Source organism: Ascaphus truei, chromosome 2, assembly GCF_040206685.1.
Source record: "Ascaphus truei isolate aAscTru1 chromosome 2, aAscTru1.hap1, whole genome shotgun sequence".
NCBI classification, from domain to species: domain Eukaryota; kingdom Metazoa; phylum Chordata; class Amphibia; order Anura; family Ascaphidae; genus Ascaphus; species Ascaphus truei.
This window is the reverse complement of record NC_134484.1, coordinates 381,557,952-381,581,432: the sequence shown is the minus strand read 5'-3', so window position 1 is coordinate 381,581,432 and position 23,481 is coordinate 381,557,952. Positions and strand designations below refer to the sequence as shown.

Below are 23,481 nucleotides of genomic sequence, written 5' to 3'. Positions count from 1 at the left end.
TATCGTTTAGTAAATATGTGGCCCACTATGTTGGTTTATGATACTGTCCTGAATTTGTCAAAGCTTAAGATCTAATGACAATGTATATGTCTCAGGTTTGTCAGGGAGTGTATATGTAAATAACCCAATAACGAAAGAGATAATCTTTTTATATATGCCTGTTTGACCTTATAAAAAATGTATTATGACAAAGATTGTTATAGTTATAATCCGTAGCATTCCTAGTATACTTAAACACATGAGAATAAAAAATAGGACAAATATGGTAATTTTCCATTATAGATTTTCAACTAAGCCATAGCTTAAATAAGTTGGTAAAAAAGTGACAAAAACCCTCCACTATATAGCATACAGCAAATTAAATATCACTTGTGAGCACATTTACAGGTTTGCAACCCTGCTTTTCACCATTATCTCCTAGCATACAATGCTTCCACTGCAGCAAGGGATTCTGGGAAATGATATGCAAATGAGCACACAATTTAGCTTCAAATCCATTTTAACATAGACTCCTAAAAGCATATACAATGAAGAAATATGTGCGCAACCCAAAACACACCTTACAAAATGTGAATCACTATGTATTATATTATAGTGCACCATATAAATCACCCTTGTATATTATGTTAAATAAAACAAAATTGATACAGGTGTTACTCTACTCTGAAATTCAAACCATACAGTCCATTGGTTGTGGCGTGTGCTGCTAAATCAAAGAGTGGCTCAGCACTCACACAAACTAGAAGAAAAAAACACAAGAAAAGCGCAAAACGCAAATGGTGAAGTATGTCATGTACAATTGTATTCGTGATAAGGAGGTATGTATTAAGCGTACATCAATATAAAACAATATGAGCATTCATGTGCAGTAATACACAGAGTTACCACACTGCAGTCATCTGGGATGGAAGGTGAGACACAATGGTACAGCAACTGTCGCAACACCGATGACGTCGCGCTTACGACAGTTGCTGTACCATTGGGTCTCACCTTCCATCCCAGATGACTGCAGTGTGGTAACTCTGTGCATTACTGCACATGAATGCTCATATTTTTTATATTGATGTACGCTTAATACATACCTCCTTATCACGAATACAATTGTACATGACATACTTCACCATTTGCATTTTGCGCTTTTCTTGTGTTTTTTTCTCCTAAAAGCATATGCCTGCTGTATTACACAGCTTTTCAGCACAGCCTGGGTTGAAGTGCATAGCCAATAAACCTACTCAAAGACAGCCATTTGACCTTTTGAGTCTCATCAGTGTGAGGCTGGTTATACTGGCTTTGGAATTTGAAGTTGGGGTAGGTTTTAACCACACTTTAAATACATTATGGTGGGTAAAAAAAAGTCAATGTTAAAATGGATTTGAAGCAAAAGGTGAAACTGTGTGCTTGTTTGCATGTAATTTCCCAGAATCCCTTGCTGCAATGGAAGCACTGATAGGAGATAATGGTGAAAAGCAGGTTTGCAGACCTGTGTGAGACATGTGAATGTTCTCACAAGTGATTTTTCATACTAAGCCATATAATTAGTTATAAATAATCATAATTAAATTACTTTACTTGAACCAAGACAAATAGGTATATGTGGCAGTTGTACAGTACCTGACCGTCTAACACTTGAATGAATCCTTTAGAGTGAAAGTCCAGAATTTTTAGAATGTAAATTATTTCTTAAATACTTACTGTACTGTATGTTGCAGGAATTCCCAACGCAAAGCACAGATATATGGCATTTGTTTTGCATTTAGTCAGTCCTTCATACATTTCGCCTATGCTGCAAGTTATCGCTTTGGGGCATACATGATTCAAATTGGAAGGATGAATGCAGAAAATGTGTTTCTGTAAGTACTGTCTTATTTTATATCAGTATAAAAGTTGTTTCTGTAAGTAATTTATGTGTCTATTTTGAAAATATTTTACCGGGAAAGATATATTAAGACAGATATTATGCTTTCACATACAGTATGCTGTGGGTTCCAATAAAGAGCGTGAAATAGCAGCTTGTCATCAGAAAACTATTACTGTGATTTCTCCAGGCTCCCCCTAAAACTACCCAACCAAATCTCTTCCTCACTCTATGTCCTTCCCACAGAGGGGTGCTCGATTGTTCTGGTTTCCAAATCATCAGCCACGACCTACAGTATGAGTGATTCCCTTGACACAGCTCCCTTTCTCCCATTCAGTACCTAGTGATCTGCCAGGGAGTCACTCACAGGTCATGTCTGATGAATATAGATTATTGTGACTGATCTCCACTCTACTACCAGGTCACAGAGTGAGAAGGAGGGGGAGGGGGGGAGTGCAATATGGAAAGAGAGGGGAAGGTGATCTATTAATTGGACTCCGATATTGTCAATGCAAAATCACCTGGAAATAACATGCCCTTCAAATAGATCAATCTATATTGTACTTTGTAAGATATCTGTGAAAACATCTTAGATGTGTGAGAAATATGCTAATTTAAATTATTTTAATATATTCTACATATTTAAATCAGCTAATCTCCCTGCTGTTCCCCCCTTTCTTTCTCCCTGTCCCACCCGCAAAAGCGATATGTGAGTTTACCTCATTTGCATATATAATTTACATGCTGCACAAAATGGCAATGCTGGTACCAAATTGTGTAAAAAATTATGGATTTCAAGAAGGTAGCAGGGAGGAAGGGGCGTAGTTTAATGTTAGGGATACTGCTCTGAATAGCAGAGGTTGTAGGTTCTGGGCCTGGCACTGGTACCACCTTCATCAGAAGTGTACTAAGACTTGTCAGGTTTGGGGTTATGGAAACATTTTTAGGAGGTGTTGGATGTGATTAATTTAAATATGTAATTTGCCTAACATTAGCATACCTATCAGGTCTGCTCCTTTTTCAGCACAGGCATCTCTCCCAAATGTATTTGGAGGGGGGTATGGGAGTATATATGCATGCACATGTGATGCAATATACGCTGATCTAGGAGATCTGAAAGGTTATTGATTATACATTGTTTTTAGCCCTCCATGTAATGTCTTGCTGTCTCTTGTCCCCTCTTCCCCAACTTACTATCCTATAATGTAGTGGTCCTCTTTGCACTCCCTGCCTTACTGTGTCTGCTCCTCTCTGTGAACACTACACTTACTGTACTCCTCTCATCTGTCTCCTCTTCTCCTTCCTGTCTCTCTGTTTTATTCTCTTGTTGACCTTACTGACTCTCCTTTCCTTTCTTTGCACTCACTCTTGCCCTATGTGCACACTCCTCTCCATTACCTCCTCCTTGCCATCCCTCTGTCTCCTCCTATCCTTGCTGTTTCTCTCAGTCTCCTCCTTTCCTTGCTGTCTCTCTCTGTTTCCTCCTTGCCTTGCTGTCTCTCTGGCCCCACCTCTCCTTGCTGTCTCCCTCTGTCTCTTCCTCTCTTTGCTGGTTCTCTATGTGTCTCCTCTCCTTGCTGTCTCTCTCTCTCTGTATCTTCTCTCCCCTCCTTGCTGTCTCTCTTCCCCTTAATTAAAGATTAAACAGAAGCTTAGAAAGTTAGTATTTAGATGTGAACAAATTGTCAGAGCATTTAGAAAGCCAAGTTCTCTCGGTTGCAGGGTTGATGATGAAGTGCAGAGTCCAATTCTTGTATTCTTCACCTCCAAGTTAACTCCAATTTGAACTCCACAGACACTTTCTATTTGACACTTATGATGTTACACAGGTAATGTGCACTCATTACACTAGATGTGCAGTCTCATTGGCTGTCCCTGGGTGAGCCACTCAGCCTATTACAAAGGGGGACTGATGTGCATCCTCACTGGCTGTTTCTGGATGAGTTGACAGGCCGATCAGCCTATCACAGAGGGATGTACAGACATCCTTAAATAAAGATAGATAGATAGATAGATAGATAAATAAAATGGAGACACTACTAAATTTGAAGTTCTCTTCCTTTCCCCAAAAGCCCTATTTCAAGTTCTGGATGGCGTTAGTACCACCTTCAGGTCATTCCACTTCAAAAGCAAGTACAATCCATGCAAATTGACTGTTTAACCGTGCAGTTTGTCACTTTTTATAGTTGCGATTTGTAGTACACAATACATATTTTTGGCTAGTTTTAATCTGTGATTTATGACCATGTCAAACTGTGTGGTTTTACAAGTGCAAACTCGCAGCTACTAGAATATCCTGCTTACTGTAGTTGTTTAGGTGAATATAAAGTCTCTCGCAGGAATAATTGTTAAAAAAAAAAGTATAGCACTGTTTTATTTTACTTTTGCTTGGTCACATAAGTGGCAACTACCCGTCATAGCGAAAAGTTTAAGGATAATCAACAAGCACGGTAATTTGTATATTGTCATTGTAGAGGTAAAAGTTATTAACTACACTCTGAGTACAGAAGAAAAGGCAATTCAATGTTCTTTTTGACAGGAAAAATTCTGTATTTAAATAGAAAGGTATTTTGATATGACAAGTTCTGAAGATTAGGTGCCTTTAATGAGCCCTTAGTCCTTATTTTTCTATACTAAGCCTATTTTCATGGAAAAAAGGTAAAAAAATGCACTTAATGAGTTTTACCTCTACAACGACGACATCATGTGGATTTATACCAGCTTTGTAATGTAAGTTCTCCTCCTTACCTTTAAAGCTCTCCACTCATCACTCCTTCGTACATTTCAGTATTGATCTCTTGCTATGCCCCAGCTCGTCACTTGTGCTCTACCCTCAACTGTCTCCTTTCCACCCCTTTCACCTCTACAGCTCTCATGCCTCAAATCCTTCTCCCTCACTGCACCTTATCTGTGGAAATCCCTCACACTCAGTATACACCAAGCACGATCTCTCCAAACCTTTCAGATAAACCTTGAAACTCCCCTCTTAAATTAAGCATTCGAATAGCCTGGACTTATGGCAATTGTCCCACAGTCACGACTGCCAGGCAGTGCCATCTACTGCACTTATTCGCTCATTTGCTGTCTCTAAGTTTCACAACATACCACTTTGATTTTAAGCTCTCTGGGGCAGGGATTTCCATTCCTATTGTCTGACTTTATTGCGCTTATTGTATTATAATTCCCTGTAGTGTATTGTCTTTGAAGCACTGAGTACATCGTGGGCGCTATATCAATAAAGTTATACATACATACATACATATTTAAAGAAAATATTTTCCTGGTTCACGTTTTCATTTTCACATAAAAAATTTGAAAACAGTTGGACCTTAAAGAAGAAAATAAACATTACATACCCCTTAAATTTTCTATGTAGCTAGCACATTATCTTCCTTTAAAATTTTCATCAGTAATCCATTAAAAAAAAATATATATTACATTGCCGTAACCAGGAGCATACTACTAGATTGTAATTAATTTCAGCCTCGGAGACCCCCTACTTCCTGAGATACAGGCCACGGTATGGGGTGCCGGTATCTCCTGCAGTTTTTAAAACCCCTGGTCATGTGGGCCGTGACGCAGAGGATGTAAAAATTGTGGGGATACCGGCACCACATAATGGGGCCTGTGTCTCGGGAAGCAGGGGGTTCCGTAGGCTGAAATCAATGCGGTTCAACTCAGGAGACCCCCTGCTCCCGTACACTAGTATTAAAATTAATATTTAGTAATATTAGTGAATGCCATTTTGATAAACATTTTTTAGTGTGTGCGTTAAAATAATGCAGTGTCGCTCGGCAATGCACTGATTTTATGGAGGTTTAGTGTGTAAGCCCCTATATGTATTATTCAAAAAGCGAAATCCCTAATTCCCCTGAAATGTATAGCTTTGTACCAGGGTAAAGCAAACCCACTCAAATGCCGTTCATCTTATTAGACTTAGCTGCTGGCTTTGCATGGCAGGGCGACGGTGAGTAGAAAAGACAAAAACTCTTCATTTTACATACAGCAGCGGCTAAACTTAATCTAACGTTAACCCGTTTTTTTTCGCAGCTTTTTCTTTTCGCGGCCGGAACTGGCCGCACGCCAGCCGTATCTCACGGCCGCGCGCGGCCGGTTCTCCAATCAGCGCCTAATGGCGCTGAACAATAGAAGCGCCTGCGGCGCCGGGCCGCCTGAGAGTAAGTTTAGCCACCACTGTAAGGTAGAAACACTCAATGTGTGTCTCAATGACTTCCATTCCTTCTTCATCCTTCTAAGTGGGACTGCACCTTTTATCCAGCAGTGCAGGGGCTAAAGAATGAGTCTACGTTGCTTGCTGTGAATACTAACCATTGCATATTACTGTATGCTTGACTGTATATTTGTCTGAAATTAAGTTGGTGTTTAATACAGTACAGTATGTACAGTACAGCAATTCAGAAAACTGTGATTACGGGGCCTATGCTATAAGCCTCGATAAGGCACTTATCGAGGCCTTTTCGCCATAAAGGCCTACTGCTATTCAGTAAGCCTCGATAAGTAGCCGATAAAAGCCTTTATCGCCATTTTTTTTCTTTTTAAATCGCCAAGTGAGACGCGATAAGCAACTTATCGGCAGGTTTTTACATTCTTGCAATTCTAGTAGCCTCGAGTAGGTTATCAGGGCTAATTGAGACTCTAGAATGGCGATTTTCTTCAGAAAATCCTCCCGCCAGGAAAAGTTGTCTTGAAGGTGGTGAGAACCTGACGATAATGCAGCTAAACAGGACTTAGGGGGAAAAAAATGCATTTTCCTGCCTCGAATTGATGCCTGGATACCCATTAATATCAACACCGGGGGCCCCCGGCATGAATCCCATGAAATGAAAATACATTGAAAGGCAAATACCCCCTTCCCTCACCCCCACTACCCACAATAAACACTAATACCCACCTCATATACCCCCACATGATTGATACCAGAGGCTACAGGTGTCTGGGGATCCTCAGGTGGTTCCTGCGAGTGTCCGGGGGCCCTTGGGTGGTCCCTGGGAGACTCTGGTGGCCCTTGGGTGGTCCCCGTGGGTGTCAGGGTGTCCTCAAATAGTCCCAATCCTGGGCAAAAATATTTTTTTGCAATACATTGAAATATATACACCCCACCTACCCCCCAACACATACAGTACAGTAATGGGCAAAATAACTATTATCCAGATCTGGATAATTGATCATTTGCCCATTCAAAATCAAACATTTGCCAGCTAGCATAAATTAAGTAAATAAAACTTTCTTCTTACACCTGCCATCATGAAAGGCATCCTCAGCAGCATACTCCAGGTCCATATCCTCCGTTGCCATAAAGAATACATGGCAAAATACAATCTAATGGCCCCTAACCCCTAATCACTTTAGTGATTAATAACCGCTATAGTAATTAAGGGGCTACTGCTAACCCCTGTCCCCCGCTACCCTCCCGGGAGGCCTAACCACCCACCACGGACCCACTATACCCACCCTCTACCCATTGATTGGCACAGTGGTATGTCATGCCCATATAATATGGGCATGATAAGCCACTATATCACTCAATGGTCAATTTAATAAAAATAATGAAGGTGAAAAATAAACAATAATCAAAGAAATACACAAGTACTTAAACACCCCAACAATAAAATAACTAAATAGCCTAATATACACATTACAAATAATTATTTATCACCAAAATAGCAAAATTATTACAATTATGTTATTCCAAAACAATACAATTAAATAAACAACTATCCAAGCAAACTATTAAACAAATAAAACCACTAGCCAATCAATCAATTAAATTAATAAAACTAGTAACCAACAAAACAAATAATTTAAAACGCTAACCAATCCTAAAATGAATTAAAAACAAGCCATCCACATTCAAAACAATTTAATCCAAACAATAAACAGAAATCGAAAAAATAACAATCAATAGAAAACAAACATTTGCCAAAAATGCATTGCCTGTCACTGTATAATCTGACACAGATTAATACATTATCAATTAATGGGCAATCACAAACATAAAAATAAATACTATAAAAAAACCTGAAAAAAGACATTTACATACATTCAATATTTTACTTACCTTTAGAAGTCTTCACCCTCTGACTCCCGGCGATTCTGCGAGCTCTCGTACCGCGACGTCATCACCCACAATCCAACGCCATCCACCTTGAAGATCTGTAACAGGTAAAAAAAAAATCTTCTTTCATTTATCTTCTATCACCGTCTTCTTTCTTAGTCTGATATTATTTTCTTCTTTGCTTTAATCTTCTTTCTTCATCTGTCAACCCAAAGCCCCATGGTAAATCCACAACATGATGTTGTCACGTCGACTTCTTGAGGTAAAATGAGAGATATGGGCCTTATATATGGCCTGTGACGTCATATTTTATGGTCAGATGGTACAGCTCCAATGCTGTATCATGTGCCTGCCTCTTTTTTTTTTTTTAGGATGTGACGTCATCTCCAAGGGAGGTAAGTCACATCCGTAAAACCACATGGCTATATCACATGATATTACAGCCAATGGGATTGAAGACAATCCCATTGGTTGCTGTACCATGTGATAGGTTACATTAGTTCAAAAGGATGTGACATCACTTTACGGGATGATGTCACAAAAAAAGAGGTGGGCACATGATAGAGCAATGTAGCAACATCCTGTTGTGGATTTACATGGGGTTTTGGATTGACAGATGAAGAAAGAAGATTAATGAAAAGAAGAACATAATGACAGATGAAGAAAGAAGACAGTGATAGAAGATAAAAGAAAGAAGATTTTTTTTTTGCCTGTTCCTGAGCTTCAAGGTGGATGGCGTTGGATTGCGGGTGATGACGTTGCGGTATAAGAACTTTGCAGATAAGCCGGGAGTCGGAGGGTGAATACTTCTAAAGGTAAGTAAAATATTGAATGTATGGAAAAGTCTTTTTTCAGGTGTATTTATGTATTTTTATGTTTGTGATTGCCCATTGACTGATACTGTAGTAATCTGCAAGTGTACAGATAAATACAGTGACAGGCAATGCATTTTTTGGCAAATGTGTGTTTTCTATTGATCGTTATTTTTTCGATTTCTGTTTCCCATATTTTTACATTTTCATCAGGATATCCACTGGTCCAAATGATTAAGTCAGTGGGACCCTTGTACTGTATAAAGGATGCTATTAAACGTTTTCTCCCTGTAGACATTTAAGGATAGATTCACTAAGGACCAAAGCAAAGAACAGTATCATACCAGAGCCAGTTTGAAATGCCATTCTAGTTAATGACAGTAAACATTGGATAGCAGACGCACATATTATAATAAACAGCAGAATTATGGCTCTGTGTGTAATTTATTTTCCCTTTATGTGTCAAAAATGTCAAACCTAACATGGTGTAAACTGCTCTAAGGAACTACGTCACATGCAAGAACTTACTTCACAGGTTTCTTACATGTGCCAGAGATACAGGCAAAAGTATACATGATATATTTTGGTGCTGTGTGTCTAGTTGCTGTTTTCGGGACCTATATGCATGACCTCCATTTTACTTTTCGTGCTTCTCCACTTCTCTTTAGTATTTCAATGGCCTGTGTTGTAGATAATTTAGTCTATTGCTGCAGAGAATTTGTAAGTTTCATAGATTTATTTTTGCTTAATTCTGTTGTAAGCACATAAGTGTGTAACATTGTATACTCTACTTTTCTCCACAGTGTATTTTCTCTCCTAACGTATGGAGCTATGGCAGTTGGACAGACCTTATCCTTTGCCCCTGACTATGCAAAGGCAAAATCAGCGGCTTCCCATCTTTTCAAATTGTTTGAAAGAGAACCAGCTATTGATAGCTACAGTCAGCAAGGACAAAAACCAGTAAGTGAAGGCAATATTTTTAGATTTCTTTCTAATTATACATACCACATCCCATTATAATATTGTGACTGCTTTAATAACCACTCCCCACATCATTTATCAATGTGAGTGGTCCTCAAGAAATGCCCTCTTAAACTTAATACAAGGGATGCAACTTAAAAATGACAAAGTTTACATAAATGCAAAATTGAATTGTGTGCAATTTTTTTAAGCACACGGTGACATCACACAAAAGAGCCAGAGTAAATCAGTAGCCAAATTAAATCACACTTCTCCCAAGTCTTATCTTCCTATGGCCCAGATCAACAAAACGCTGTTATCTCAGGACTCATAACGTCTGCTATGTTCCCTAACTCTAAGGCTGCGTCCATGGAAGCACCGACAGTGTGCCTCCGCGCTGATGCTCGCCTGCTCAATCAGGAGCGATTGAATGGACTTGCAGGCGAGCCAGCGTGCACGATCGGGAGGCGGAGCACTGACATCATGGGGCCAATAGCCGCAAAGCACAGACGTCAACGTCACGGCGCCAACGTCACCGCGCTGATGTCGTGAAGATGCTTCGATCCGATTGGGTGTTTCAGCCGACAGCACGCTCAGATACAATTTCTGATGTCGGCTGAAAATCCCTGCGCCTCAGCACGCCTGCGGACCCTCACGGAAGCCCCCTCTCAAGACATCCTTATTGAGGATGACGGGGCTCATCGCGGAGCATCCGCACGGCTCAGCTCTATCGGTCCTTCTATGGACTCAGCCTAACGCTAATCCAGAAATCTTATTATATGCAAAAACAGTAGCCATTCGTTATCGCATTAGCATAGGCTTAAGAACATGCTAAATCTGCAGTTCAAGCAATATCCTACATGTGTATTTTTTTAATAAATCAATTCTGTACTTTGAGAAAATACTTGGAGCATTAAGAAAATAAACAATTATACAGACATTTTTAATGTATTCTAATGTAACAGGCATTTTTGTTCCTATAGCAAACATATACAAAGTCACATCCCCCTCCCCATCTGAAACAGCATCACCTTTTTGAGCCCTGCCCTCTATAGGAGGGAACCAATTGAATCTAGTGCCTGCCGGGTCACATGATCTTCCCTGCAGAACGTTGGCTGTGAACTTCCAGCCAAATTTCAGTGATCGATTACAGGAGAACGGATTGATCAGCAATTTAGCTAATCACTTATCAGTATGATGCACATATTGAATGACATTTTTTTCCCTTTAAACGACAGTTTCAACTGCAGCTTTAAGTTAGCACTGCCTCACATTAGCTTAACATGACTCGGGTTACACCTGTCTTACCTAAAGGTGGCGCTAGCTCCCTCCGGAGCCTGAAATATGGGTTTTCGAAGAGAGAGAGAGGGGCCTATTCTATAAGCCTCGATAACCCACTTATCGAGGTCTTTTCGGCCAAAAAGCCTATTGCTATACTGTAAGACTTGATAAGTGGGCGATAAAGGCATAAATCGCCCATTTTTGGAGCCGTCAAAAACAAATCGCCGGGTGAGCGGCGATAAGCCATTTATCGGCAGGTTCTGAAACTCATGCAATTTTAGTAGACTCAATATGTTTATCGAGGCTAATCACAGCTCTAGAATGGCGAGTTTCTCCCTAAATCTTCACGCCAGGAAAAGTTGGCTTGAGGCTGGGGAGAACCTGCTGAGAAGGCGGCGAGAGAGGACTTAGAAAAAAAATGCATTTTTCTGCATGGGATTGGCCATTAGTCTAATGGACTAATGGACTCCCATTAATATCAGCACCAGAATCCCATGCAATAAAAATGCATTTACAGGCAACTTCATAACCTTAGCAGCTAACTGCTAAGGCAATGAAGGGGTTAACCACCAGTGCGCAGTTTATTGTGGGTAGTGGGGGTGGGTGAAGGTGGTATTTGGCCCTTGGTTGGTGTTTAGGCCTTGCCGGAGGGTTGTGGGTGGAGTTAACCCCTTCATTACTAAGCAGTTAGCACCCACCGGTGGGCGTGGCCTAGCGTTCCATCGCGACTCCTGCTCTCAATGTTCTTGAGAGCAGGAGTTTCTCTCTGTGCAGCGTGGCAGCCCACCCTCGCAGCGGGCCCGGCCCCATTGTGGGGCGGCTCTTGTCCCTGCAGCGTCTGCCACAGCAGGCGCTGCAGTTGCCAGCGGGGACCTGGCCTTACACTGCGTAGATGAGATTTAGCACTTAACAAGGCTTTAACTTAAGTTAACACATCATTAAGTCAATAACGGGGCTGTGTGTTAATTTGAATAAAAATTGCATCAATCACCCAGTTGTAGCCCCTTCAACATGTCACTTCCATTAGTTCACTTAATTCCTAGGGGGGATTGCCACTATAAAGTTGTCCCACTTATAGGCAAATCAAAATTATATGGAATACAATGAGGGAAGTGGAAAAAGGAAAAAACACTTGCTACTGTCTATGACTGATTGGGGTGCTGGAGCTAATAACATGTGAACAAAGAATACCTATCAAAAGCATAGGTGTAAAGAAAAGAAAGGTGGCCCCTATTATAGCACTCCCAATGATTGTAATGATGATTGTATTAAAAATATTTTCTTTATTAGTATAATATAGTAAAATAATGGTGGACTAGCAAACACAAAATATCACTTTGCCGTGTAAGGGTCTCCGTACTATGCCATATTAATATAACGGGCTATTGTATAGAGGTAGGACAATAGTACTAATCCTCCTGCCATACAGTTAAACTGAATTGCTATAACTCCATTTTTCTAAAAGCGAAGATCACCACAGAATAGGAGTATAGTGTATCTAATGTTCTCAGTTCGTCTGACTATAACTACTCCCAATGGCATAAGGCGATAATCGCCACTGACTGAGTGTGTGATGACAATTATTAATATCCTTGTGTACCAAGTCTGACATTGTAAGATACAATGTTTAAGACTACCATGTTAATGACTCCAGTAGAGCAAATAATATTTGAAATACTCAAATATAGACAGATACTCAAATTGTGTGACTCTGTTGGAGCTCACAATATTAATAAAGTATAACTTAGTAGCTTTGTACTGCATGGTCTTCAGACTAGTAAGTTGTCTCCGGAGATATATTACTTAGTTTCTCACATTTGTAGATGCTAAGGCTACTCAGTTACAAAGAAAGCTGCTTTGTGCCAATAGTATCAAATGACTTTTTGAATATAAGAGTGTTGGCTATTCCTTAGTGTATATTATATTACTATATTATACTAATAAAGAAAATATTTTTAATATAATCATCAATACAATCATTGGGAGTGCTATAATAGGGGCAACCTTTCTTTACACCTATGCATTTGATAGGTATTTGTTTGTTCACAAATCAAAATAATGCATCATTATGAAAACCTCTAGTTGTTCTATATTTAGGATAACGATTGAGGAATAAACATCTTTCGAAAGGACTATAAAAATGGACATTTTATGGATTACTTTAAACTGCTTTATAGTACATCTTAGTACATCTTAGTACCAGCAGAATGCTTTACTCAATTGATGATAGGTCCTAAGCTAACCGGTAAGGGGGGAAAGTGTGTGTGTAGGAAGAGGGGGGTTAACTGTTATTGCACTTATCACAGTTTGGCTTCAGATCTAAATGTGCCTATCTATTAAACATACACAGGCTTATGCAGAGACGTTAGAGAATGGAAATAGCGCCATCTTTTGGCGAAAATACGCATCAGAGAAGCTTGTCCTCCCGAGAACATGGCGGGATTCACAAAATCCGCCACAACAGGTTTCGTTACTTTAAAATTCGCCAAACACGAGAACATTAAATTCGCCATGTTTAGATAGGGTGGTATGCTAGTAGCATCGATGCGCTTGAACGCGCCATTCTGCCCCATAATATGGCGAGTTCCATGTCGCCAGCAAAACTTGGCAATTTGCTGCAGTTCGCTGCCGTTACAATACATCGGTGAAATTACATAGACATTGAATGGAAACTCGCCAACACTATCAACATCTCTACAAGAAGGTAACGCCGTTTCCTGCATCCGCCCATATTTAACGCCAATTCTGTGGCTATTTTATTGCCGTTTTCCCTTTCACTAACGTTGATCTCTGCATAAGCCCCACAGTATCTTGTAAGTTATAAAATAACATTTCAAATTATACAAAAAGTCTTACATGACTGAGGGCATTTACTTTATTGCAAATCCAATCTAGACAATTTGCTGAGACCACAGTTTGTTTCAATAGCTTATTTGCCAAGACAAAGGTGATCAAGGACCTAATTTGTAAATGAATTTCTTACAGGATATATTCCAGGGACATTTAGAGTTCTGCAAAGTTTCATTCAAATATCCATCTCGTCCAGATGTCTCTGTGCTCCAAGATTTATCATTTAAAATAGCAAGTGGACAAACAGTGGCATTTGTTGGTAGCAGTGGATGTGGGAAGAGCACCTCGGTCCAGCTTCTACAGAGGTTCTATGACCCAGTTCATGGAGAAGTGGTAAGGTCAACCTGTGAGACGGCAACTAAATGCAAATCTAAATACTGTATACTGCTCAAATAATTCCCTAAATGTTGATACAAGAATAATAGATAAACAGACGTAAATAAATGGGAAGTAGTCAAAACAGTGTTAGATAACCGCTTATCAGTGTATACCCTTGGGTAATAAATACAACAGAAAGAAGTTTAAACCAAGGTAACTAAATAAACAGGTAGGGGAGGAAATGGAAAAGAGGCATTTAGATTCTTTAAGTCAGAAGGGATGGAGGAAGTATATCAGAATCATAAGGAATGTAATAAAAGTTACAAAAGGGCAATTAGATTAGCAAAAAGTGAAAAACAAAAATGATTGCAATAAAAAGTAAGATCAACCCTAAATAATTATTTGAGTATCTTAATAACAAAAATGTATAAAATATAGGTAAATAAAGCACCAGGCCTCAATAGCATACACCAAGGTTTCTTAAGGAGCTAAATTCAGTAATAGCCAAACCATTACATTTAATATTCAAAGACTCAATTTCCACAGGCTCAGTACCACAAGATTGGCATAGTGCAGAGATGATGCCTATATATAAAAAGGGAGCTAGATCACGACCGTGGGAATTACAGATCTGTAAGCCTGACGTCAATAGTGGGGAAGCAACAAGGTTTAGATGGGATAATATTCATAAATACCTAATGGATAACAAAAGTATTAGTAATAGTGAGCATGGATTTATGCTAGGTCATGCCAAACTAACCTTATTAGTTTATTTGAGGAGGCAAGTAGGAATTAAGACCAGGTTTAATGCATTCTATAGGGTCTAGTTACATTTTCCAAAGGCTTTTGATACGGTGCCACATGAGGTTAGTGTATAAAATAAAGGAAATCAGACTCAGTAAAAATATTTGCATCTGCATTGAAAACTGGTTGAAGGATAGACAATACAGAGTTGTCATAAATTGAATCTTTTCAGGTTGGGCTAAAGTTGTAAATTGAGTATCTCAAGATTAGGTTCAGTACTTAACTTTATTAAAGACCTTGAGATTGACATAGAGAGCAAAGTGTCCATTTTTGCTGATGGCACTAAATTATGTAAGGTAGTAAAATCATAGCAGTAGGTAATTTATCTGCAGAAGGATTTGGAAAATCTGGAAACTCTGGCAGGTAAATAGCATGTTTAAGTAATAATCCCTGAAGAACAGGGCATTACTGGCCAATAATGCCCTGGCTGGAAAAGTTGAAGGCCCGAGGCGAAGCCGAGGTACTTTAACCCAGCCAGGGCATTATTGGCCAGTAATGCCCTGTTCTGAGGGGATTATTACTATTATAGGCTAAATGTAGGCTTATTTCATAAATAATAGACACTTTTGTATAGTTAAATAGATATTTATATTCAAATAAAATGGTAAATACATGAAACCACCTCTATATACTCTTACACTGCAGATATCTATATCCACACACTGCCTCCCCCTCTGTGTACACACACACACACACAGCAGCTCACACACACACACACACACACAAACACACACACACACAAACACACACACAGCAGCTCACACACAAACTGCTGCTACACACACACACAAAAAAAACAGCACACCACACATGACACAGTGCCTCTACACACACACACTGGAGCTCTAGACACACAACACAGCACCTCCTCTACACTCACTACACAGCACCTCTACACACACAGCAGCAGCTCTACACACACACACAAACTCTGCTGCTACACACACATGCTACACCCATAAACACTGCTACTGACACACACACACACACACACACTGGAGCTCTACACACACACACACACACACACACACACACACACACACACACACACACACACACACACACACCAGCTCTACACTCACACAAACTGCTGCTACACATACAACAGCACAACACACACACACAATGCAGCCACAATAAAAAATGCAGCCACTTACTAAACTTTGCACTCTCCCCCCAGATCTACACACAACACAGCACCCCCCCCCCCACACACACACACACAACACTGTACCTCTATACACAATACACTTACTTCTTTGCAGTCTCTATCCCCCACCCCCCCCCCCCCACCCCCATTCAACTGAATCTGCTCAGAAAATCTCAGTCAGCTCAGGAGAGGAGGAGTCAAACTCTGGCTGAAACTTTTTTACCAATCCCCTGCCATGTCTCAGAGCTTTTACTTAATTCAAACCAATCCCATGCCCTGTCTCAGCTGTACTGAAAGCTGATTGGCCGGAAATAAACAGATTGAAAACTGCATTTTGCAAGCTGCTGAAATTCCGGGCATTACTGTGGATAATGCCCGGAATTTTAACCAATCAGAGAGCAATAATTTTCAATAATGCCTGGAATTTTACTGCTTTAGCCTATGATATACAATACAAGGTTTTAGGTTCAAACTCGCCAAAACAGGGGTTACAGGGGGGAATCCTAGTTCACTAGATGCTGGTAAAAGCACAAGTGGGGGGTCAATGCTGTAAAAAGTCAGTGGTGAATGTGCTGGTATTTTTTGCACCAGTTCTGCAGCAAATATTGAACTTTCCAATTTTCTGTTTGCAGTTGTTTGATAACATAGATGCGAAAAGTTTAAATATACAATGGCTTCGTTCCCAAATTGGAATTGTGTCTCAAGAGCCAGTGCTTTTCGACTGCAGCATTGCAGAAAACATTGCTTATGGGGACAACACTCGCACCGTGCCAATGGATGAAATACAGAGAGCAGCCCAAGCAGCCAATATTCATTCTTTCATAGAAGAACTACCTGAGGTAAAAAAAAGAAAAGCTTTCGGAAACAAATGTTATATTTCTGAGAATAAGAGGGAGGGTAGGGTACCAAATGTTATTTATTATTTAGATAGGAGGTTACATTAGGTGCTAGCTCAATCGAAAGCCTAAACATTTTAAATATGACTTTATCTTGCCAAGCGTCTCTCTTTTTTACAAGGTTCCAGCTCCAAATTTGGTTAGTTAATAGAAATAAGCAACTAGTGAAACATGCTGGTGATCTAAGCCAGGGGTGAGCAAACTTTTTATGCCGAGCCCCCTTTTCATCCATAAAATTTCTCGGGCCCCCCCAGCCTGATGTAATCAAAATCACATGAAAAAAAAAACAAAAAAACCCTTTATTAAACGGTATACAATATAAATCCAAATATGTCTAAATACTTACATACACTACCGACACACTTTATTGAAGTGTGGTCGGTACCGCAAGCCGGGAAATCTCCCGGCTTGCTAGTGGCCGCCCCTCGGCGTGCCGCGCGTCATAGACGCGCGGTCACGCGTCATCGGGAGCGTGCGCCCCCTGCACGCGTGTCCAGGGGCTCCCCGAGGGAGCCCTGGTGTCCCGCGATCGCGGGACAGCGGCAGGGGGTTCCGGGGGACCCGGCAGCGGTAGGGAGAGCGCCCCGATCGGAGGGCGCTCTTCCGCTGCTTCGGCGTGCGCCCGTCACACTCGGGCGCGCGCCAGGCTACTGCTGCGGCACAGAACGGGCAAATGCTCGAATAAACTGTGCCGCAGCAGTATTTCAACAGCTCGCGCTTGCAAAATTAGGCTGCATCCACGCTGCCGCTGAGAGCGGTGACATCACCAACTCTCCAAGCATGAGCGCAGGGTATCCTGCATAATTTTGCAAGCGTGGATAGGGGCTATTTGTGTGTGTTTGTGTGTGGCTGTGTGTGTGTGTGTGTGTGCATTGACTGCTGCTGAGCGCACTTCAAAATCAATTTTGTTTGTCTCCCCAAGCGCCAAGCTTGGGAAAGCGTACGTGCACAAAGGCAATACTTTTGGGGGGCATTCATCCACCTCTTTGCTACCTCCCTTCCCTCTCCCACCCCCTTTTTTTTCTTCCGTGCCCTCCCTGCTCTTTGTCTTGCTATCCCCAGTGTTATCCACACTCCTACCTACAGTATTATTATTTTTTTTCCGTTTTCAATGTTGTTTTCACTTTTTTTTAAATTATTTCTGTACATTCATAGTATGATTGATATAGTGGCAGCCTACCCTTTCACTTGCAGAGGATCGCAGCGAAGCAGGTTGCCAGCGGAGGAGAGCAGGACCAAAGCGCTATTGCAGGGCAGACACCGGGAGGGGCGTTTGACTTCACTGTGCTCGGGCATGCTGTGCTCCTCCCCGTACCTCCGAAGCCCCTGCGCGTGTGCACACACCATCACGTGGCCGTCACCTGCACTATCCTGTTCAGCCACCCGCACACATCTTCGGCTGCCCGCTCGTGCACATCTTCTTGGCCGCCCCTCGCGCACAGCTTTTTCGTCCTCCTGCGCACAGCATCTGCCGGCCTGCGCACCCAGTTTTCGCCGCACGCCGCCTGCGCCCCCCTAATCTTGCGCCTCATTGCCCCCCCAGTTTGCGCACCACTGCATTACAACACACAAGCAGACAGGAAGAGAAGGTTGGGCTGTCTTTGTGCAGAGAGAAGCCCCGCCCCCTCTGCAAGACGCAGACACATAGAAGCAGCCTCTGCACGGAGCTTCTGGCCGCCCGTGCACAGCTCTGCCCGCCCCCAGGTTTCCCTGCAAGCAGCCCGCGCCCCCCCTACATAATCTTGCGCCCCCCAGTCTGCACACTGCTGATCTAAGCCACAAGTTTCCCTTGGTAGTTAGGTATGTCAAATAAGAAGCAGATTGGGAAATTGGTTTTGGTTTACCTTAAATCCTTGTACACCTAATCTACTTCGACTATTTTACAAGGTGAAGGTTATAGTTATGATTTTGTCCAATAAAAAAATTGTACTGTATGTATGATACTAGTGCCTTTTTATATGATTCTATTTTTGTCACTAGAAATATAATACCCCCGTTGGAGGAAAAGGAACGCAGCTTTCTGGGGGGCAGAAGCAGAGAGTAGCTATTGCCAGAGCACTCGTTCGTGCACCAAAGATTTTACTTCTCGATGAAGCCACCTCAGCACTAGACAACGAAAGTGAGAAGGTAAGTGGAGAAACATCACTCCTGCATAGTACAGCTTAACTGCAAATCAGAATTTCATTCACCATACATCTCTGGGTGAAATTCTATATAGTCCAAAGCGGCCATTCAGGCTGGTTTAAGCAAAAAATCCCCATTGGTTTCAATGGTGATTTCGGAAGAAAATTACCCAAACAGCCACTTTGGAATATATAGAATAAGGCCCTTCAGAGAATTATTACTTTTTTGTAAATATCAACTTAAAATGAAAAAGGTCTTTTCAACATAGATCTTGACTTTTAATGTAGTCGATTGAGTGATTTGAAAGGCCAAAATATGGATCAATATGAAGAGTTTGAGAGTAGATATAATATGTCCAAATTATAGTAGGATGTAGGATGTATCAATCTTTGAATCTGTGGCAAACATTTAAGCCCTTTTTTTCTTAATTGCATTTATCTCAGAGACAAAGTTTGAATAAATGTTTGTCTTACAGCATTGCACCAAAGCAAAAAATATAGTCCACTGGCTTTCATGCAAGTACAAGCATAATAAGGGTTCGGGGGGAGGGGGGGAGGAGGGGAATGAACTCCTACTAAAATAGTGTCTCAATATTATCAAAGAATAATTTGGGTTCTGCCAGCGAAGGTGGATTGCCAGTGTCCCTAGGTACAGTACAGTACATACTTTATGCCAAGAAGATATGATGGGCAAATCCTTGTTATAATCTTTGTATATTATCAACCTTTTAGCGCAACAGCACCTTTGGATATACCTAGTGGGAAAGGTGGGGGGGTGGAGACGGGGGGGGGGGGGGGGGGAAGGTAGGGACGTCTGCTCAGCTAAATAAAAGAACCCGGCTAGTAGAGCACAGATGCCCATAGGTCAAATGTTGGATAGTGAATGAATTAAAAATAAAAATTTTAAGAGTAATCTTAATTTAAAAAGGTGTTTGAAAATGAACGACACATACTATGCTAAATAAAAAAGGGTGCCTGGGTCTGCAAAGTGACACAGTTGCTAGCGGTGATTCAGTATCAAGGGTTAAATCCCTCAGAGTCTGTACTGTTGTATCCATAGAGATGATACAACCGAGATATACAGTATATGTCTGTGTAGTTAGATATATACTGCAGATCTTAGTAAATGTTTACTGAGTAGTTATTACACCTCATATGCTGAAGCAGAAACAACCTTTGGGGTGAACGGTTAGTAATTCTATAAACTATAACATAGATATAGAATAAATCTGTAACATATAGCCAGCAGTAAGGAAATAAGCTGCTGGAGTGAGCTCATTCAATGTAGTTGAGCAACAATGTTACAAACACTGCTAATATATAGCAACAGTATAGCAACACTTGTTCCACCCTGTTCAGCTTACATACAAGCTAGTGGAGCAAATAGGCAGACCCAAAATAGTAGCCAACTCTTTCACTTCCTGTGAATCTAATGTGTGAATGGTGGCCACGGGAAGGACTGCATGCATTCGCTCAAATGTTTTTATAGCATCTTCACATCCGAATATTCAATATTCGTCTGAGAATCGAATTTCACCTAGAAGTCCTAAATAATTAGCGGGTTGAATTTTCACACGTTTATCCATCTCTAGCCTTCACTAATGTCTCCATTGAAATCTGGGGGGTGGAGGGTGGGATATCTCGTTTAAAACATAGTAGGTACATTATAAATAGTAAAATTACACTTTCCGCAACCTGACATTTTTTACAAATATATTTTCTGTTACATTAAGGTTGTACAACAAGCCCTTGATCAAGCAAGGAGGGGAAGAACCTGCATTGTGATTGCTCACAGGCTATCTACAGTACAGAATGCTGATATGATTGTTGTCATGAAGAATGGAAAAATAATAGAACACGGGAGTCATCAACAGCTTCTTTCAAATCGTGGTGCATATTTTAATTTAGTGAATGCACAGACAATAACCTAACAAAGTTAAAAGTACAGCATAAAACTTGGTAAAACTATACTATAAACTGCATCATGTTATGTTTTGAGTATCATTGTTGCATTCTCTGTTTTCAGTCAGCAGATGACACTAACACATTTGTAATACACCACTGCTCTGTTTAGACTGTCCCTAACAAGAACTGTGTTGCCAGCAATTTTATTTATTTATCACAGTGTACTCTATGTTCTTTTTCGTTAAAAATAAATATAGTTGCTGCTAGAAGCTGTTAAAAGCTTGTGTATATTCTTCATACACTTCACAAATAATGTCAGTTTGTTAATGCAGTGAGTTTCCCAGATTTACAGCCTGTCTCACGGCCTCACAAGAAAGACATGCAAATCTCCCATAGTCCATGAGAGTTAACAGCCCCCAGAATTCAAGGTGGCAGGACACTCTACTGCCATTTGTGCCCTGCCACTTTAATTTTGTGACATGATTTGTTGGTGCTCCGCTTTCACTGACCACTGAGCACTGATTTTGCACCCATAATGAGCAACGTGAGCAGTGAGTGGTGCATGGCAAAAGAGCAGGCAAGTGAGTGAAATGCATACTATGATCCGGAGGCTGAGGTAAGACAATACTCTTCAGTCCTTCCAGCCCCAACTACATCCACATATCTGTAGCCCCTCCACCTTCTCTGGTGTCCCACATCCATCAACCCTCTCTTCTGCCCCTCGTTCCCCATCTTCCACCCACTGCTGTTCTCCTGATTCATCCATCCTCTGCTGTCCTCATCTATCTTCTGCTGTCACCCACTATTTAGTTTCTATCTCTCTTCCACCCACCACCACTCTATGCTGCTCTTGTCCTTTCACCCTCTGCACTCCTTCCCATTTTAGATGCCCTCTCCTTTTCCATCTCGTTCATCCATTATACTGACATTATATATATTATATATTTTTCCTTATACTCTCTGTTTTGAGCTTCGAGCAGCCCTTTTTTTCAGATAACAGTAAAATGCAGGCTTTTACTTTCCATTATTTTCTCAGTTAAAGTGACTGAACAATGAATCATCAAGCTACAGATTCTACCATTCAAAGTTAAACACGCAGGGTTAATGGGGCAGGGCATTTAAAACTGAAGAAAAACTGTACATTTCCAGAAAGTCAGTTAAATATGATTGATACAAGCATTTCTGCTCATGTTAGCTTACATAATGTTCATAATGACATTAAGGGGTATATTCTATATCTGCCGAAGCAGCCAATCGGACAATTTTCAATTGACAATGGGGAATCCAGGCAGAAAACAGCCCAATCCCCAACTTCAGTGGATATACAGATGTAGTAAGACTACTGTCCCTAGCGCCATGGACAAACGCAACGCTGGGGACTGTCTGCTGCAATCACGCTAGTGGGGTTCCATGCTTCTGCAGCGTTAAACCTTTGATGCCATAACCGAGCGCCCGCAGCACCACACGATGTTAACTCTTGCTACATCTGTAGGACTATAGAACTTGTGAATTCAACAAAATAAGAACAATATGCTCCAGTGATAATGCTTATATTTCAGCATGAAACTTGTAAACAAACATATGCCTGAAGCATATAGCAGGCATAAAAAATAAATAACACTAGCTAAACACTATGGTCAATTGGTTGTTATAGAAAAAATAGTGGTTCTTAGGGGAAACTCACAAGGAACAAGAGCTTAAATTGGTTCTTGTTTCTCCATCGGAGTTCTAAGAATTAAACAATGAAGGTCCATTTATAATGAGTAGATGTAACCAAATGACCACTCTATCGAGTCTCTAGAGCTATGTCACTTGTACAGTAACTGTCACATGATACGCAAGTGTGTGCTCAAAACCAACAAATAGGTAATAACCATAAGTGTCTTGTTGTATTCAGAATTACTGCCTTGGTTAATTCTTTGACTACAACATAAAATGATATTATAGTTATTTAATATTGAATTGTACTACTATATTTTTATGAGTGCTTATTTTGTTGTTTTATTCTGTTTATATTAGGGTTTGAAATGTTCAGTCAGATTTCTCATTTAATAGATTGTATTGTCTACTTAAATGTTTAAGCAGAGTGTCAAATTTACAATAAAAATCCCTTGAATTAATGTCAATTGTGTACATTTTTACTGGATGATTCACACTTTCTCGGTGATAGTGAAATAAAAGCTTCCAAGATACGATATCTGCTGACAGTTTCTCATGTAAATCAAATATCGTTGCTATTTAAGTTCTGGATCATAGGAGATATACAGTAAGTGCTACTTTAAAGATGCTATTTACACTGTAACTATCTCGGTTTTTCTATATAGAAAATCCATCTGGAACTGGACTCTCTCACCACATATATCCTGCTACTCGCTCCACTGCCAACACATGTTTCGCTCCCTACAAAGGGGCTAAAGGTACAATTCTATCCGTTGACCATTATAGGGTAGC

At 40.6% G+C, this 23,481-nt stretch overlaps 1 protein-coding gene across 13 annotated transcripts in view; it reads left to right on the top strand.

Moving 5' to 3' along the window:
• Nucleotides 1–23,150, top strand: part of ABCB5 (ATP binding cassette subfamily B member 5) — a 170,422-nt gene extending 147,272 nt beyond the window's left edge. For all 13 annotated transcript variants that reach the window (XM_075587168.1, XM_075587158.1, XM_075587163.1 and 10 more), the window contains 6 exons: nt 1,710–1,850; nt 9,547–9,703; nt 13,970–14,167; nt 16,739–16,945; nt 18,983–19,129; nt 20,859–23,150. In XM_075587168.1, the coding sequence (XP_075443283.1) occupies nt 1,710–1,850; nt 9,547–9,703; nt 13,970–14,167; nt 16,739–16,945; nt 18,983–19,129; nt 20,859–21,056 (1,048 nt within the window). In that variant the 3' untranslated portion in view covers nt 21,057–23,150. The remainder of the gene's footprint in view (nt 1–1,709; nt 1,851–9,546; nt 9,704–13,969; nt 14,168–16,738; nt 16,946–18,982; nt 19,130–20,858) is intronic.
• The last annotated feature ends 331 nt before the right edge of the window (nt 23,151–23,481 follow it).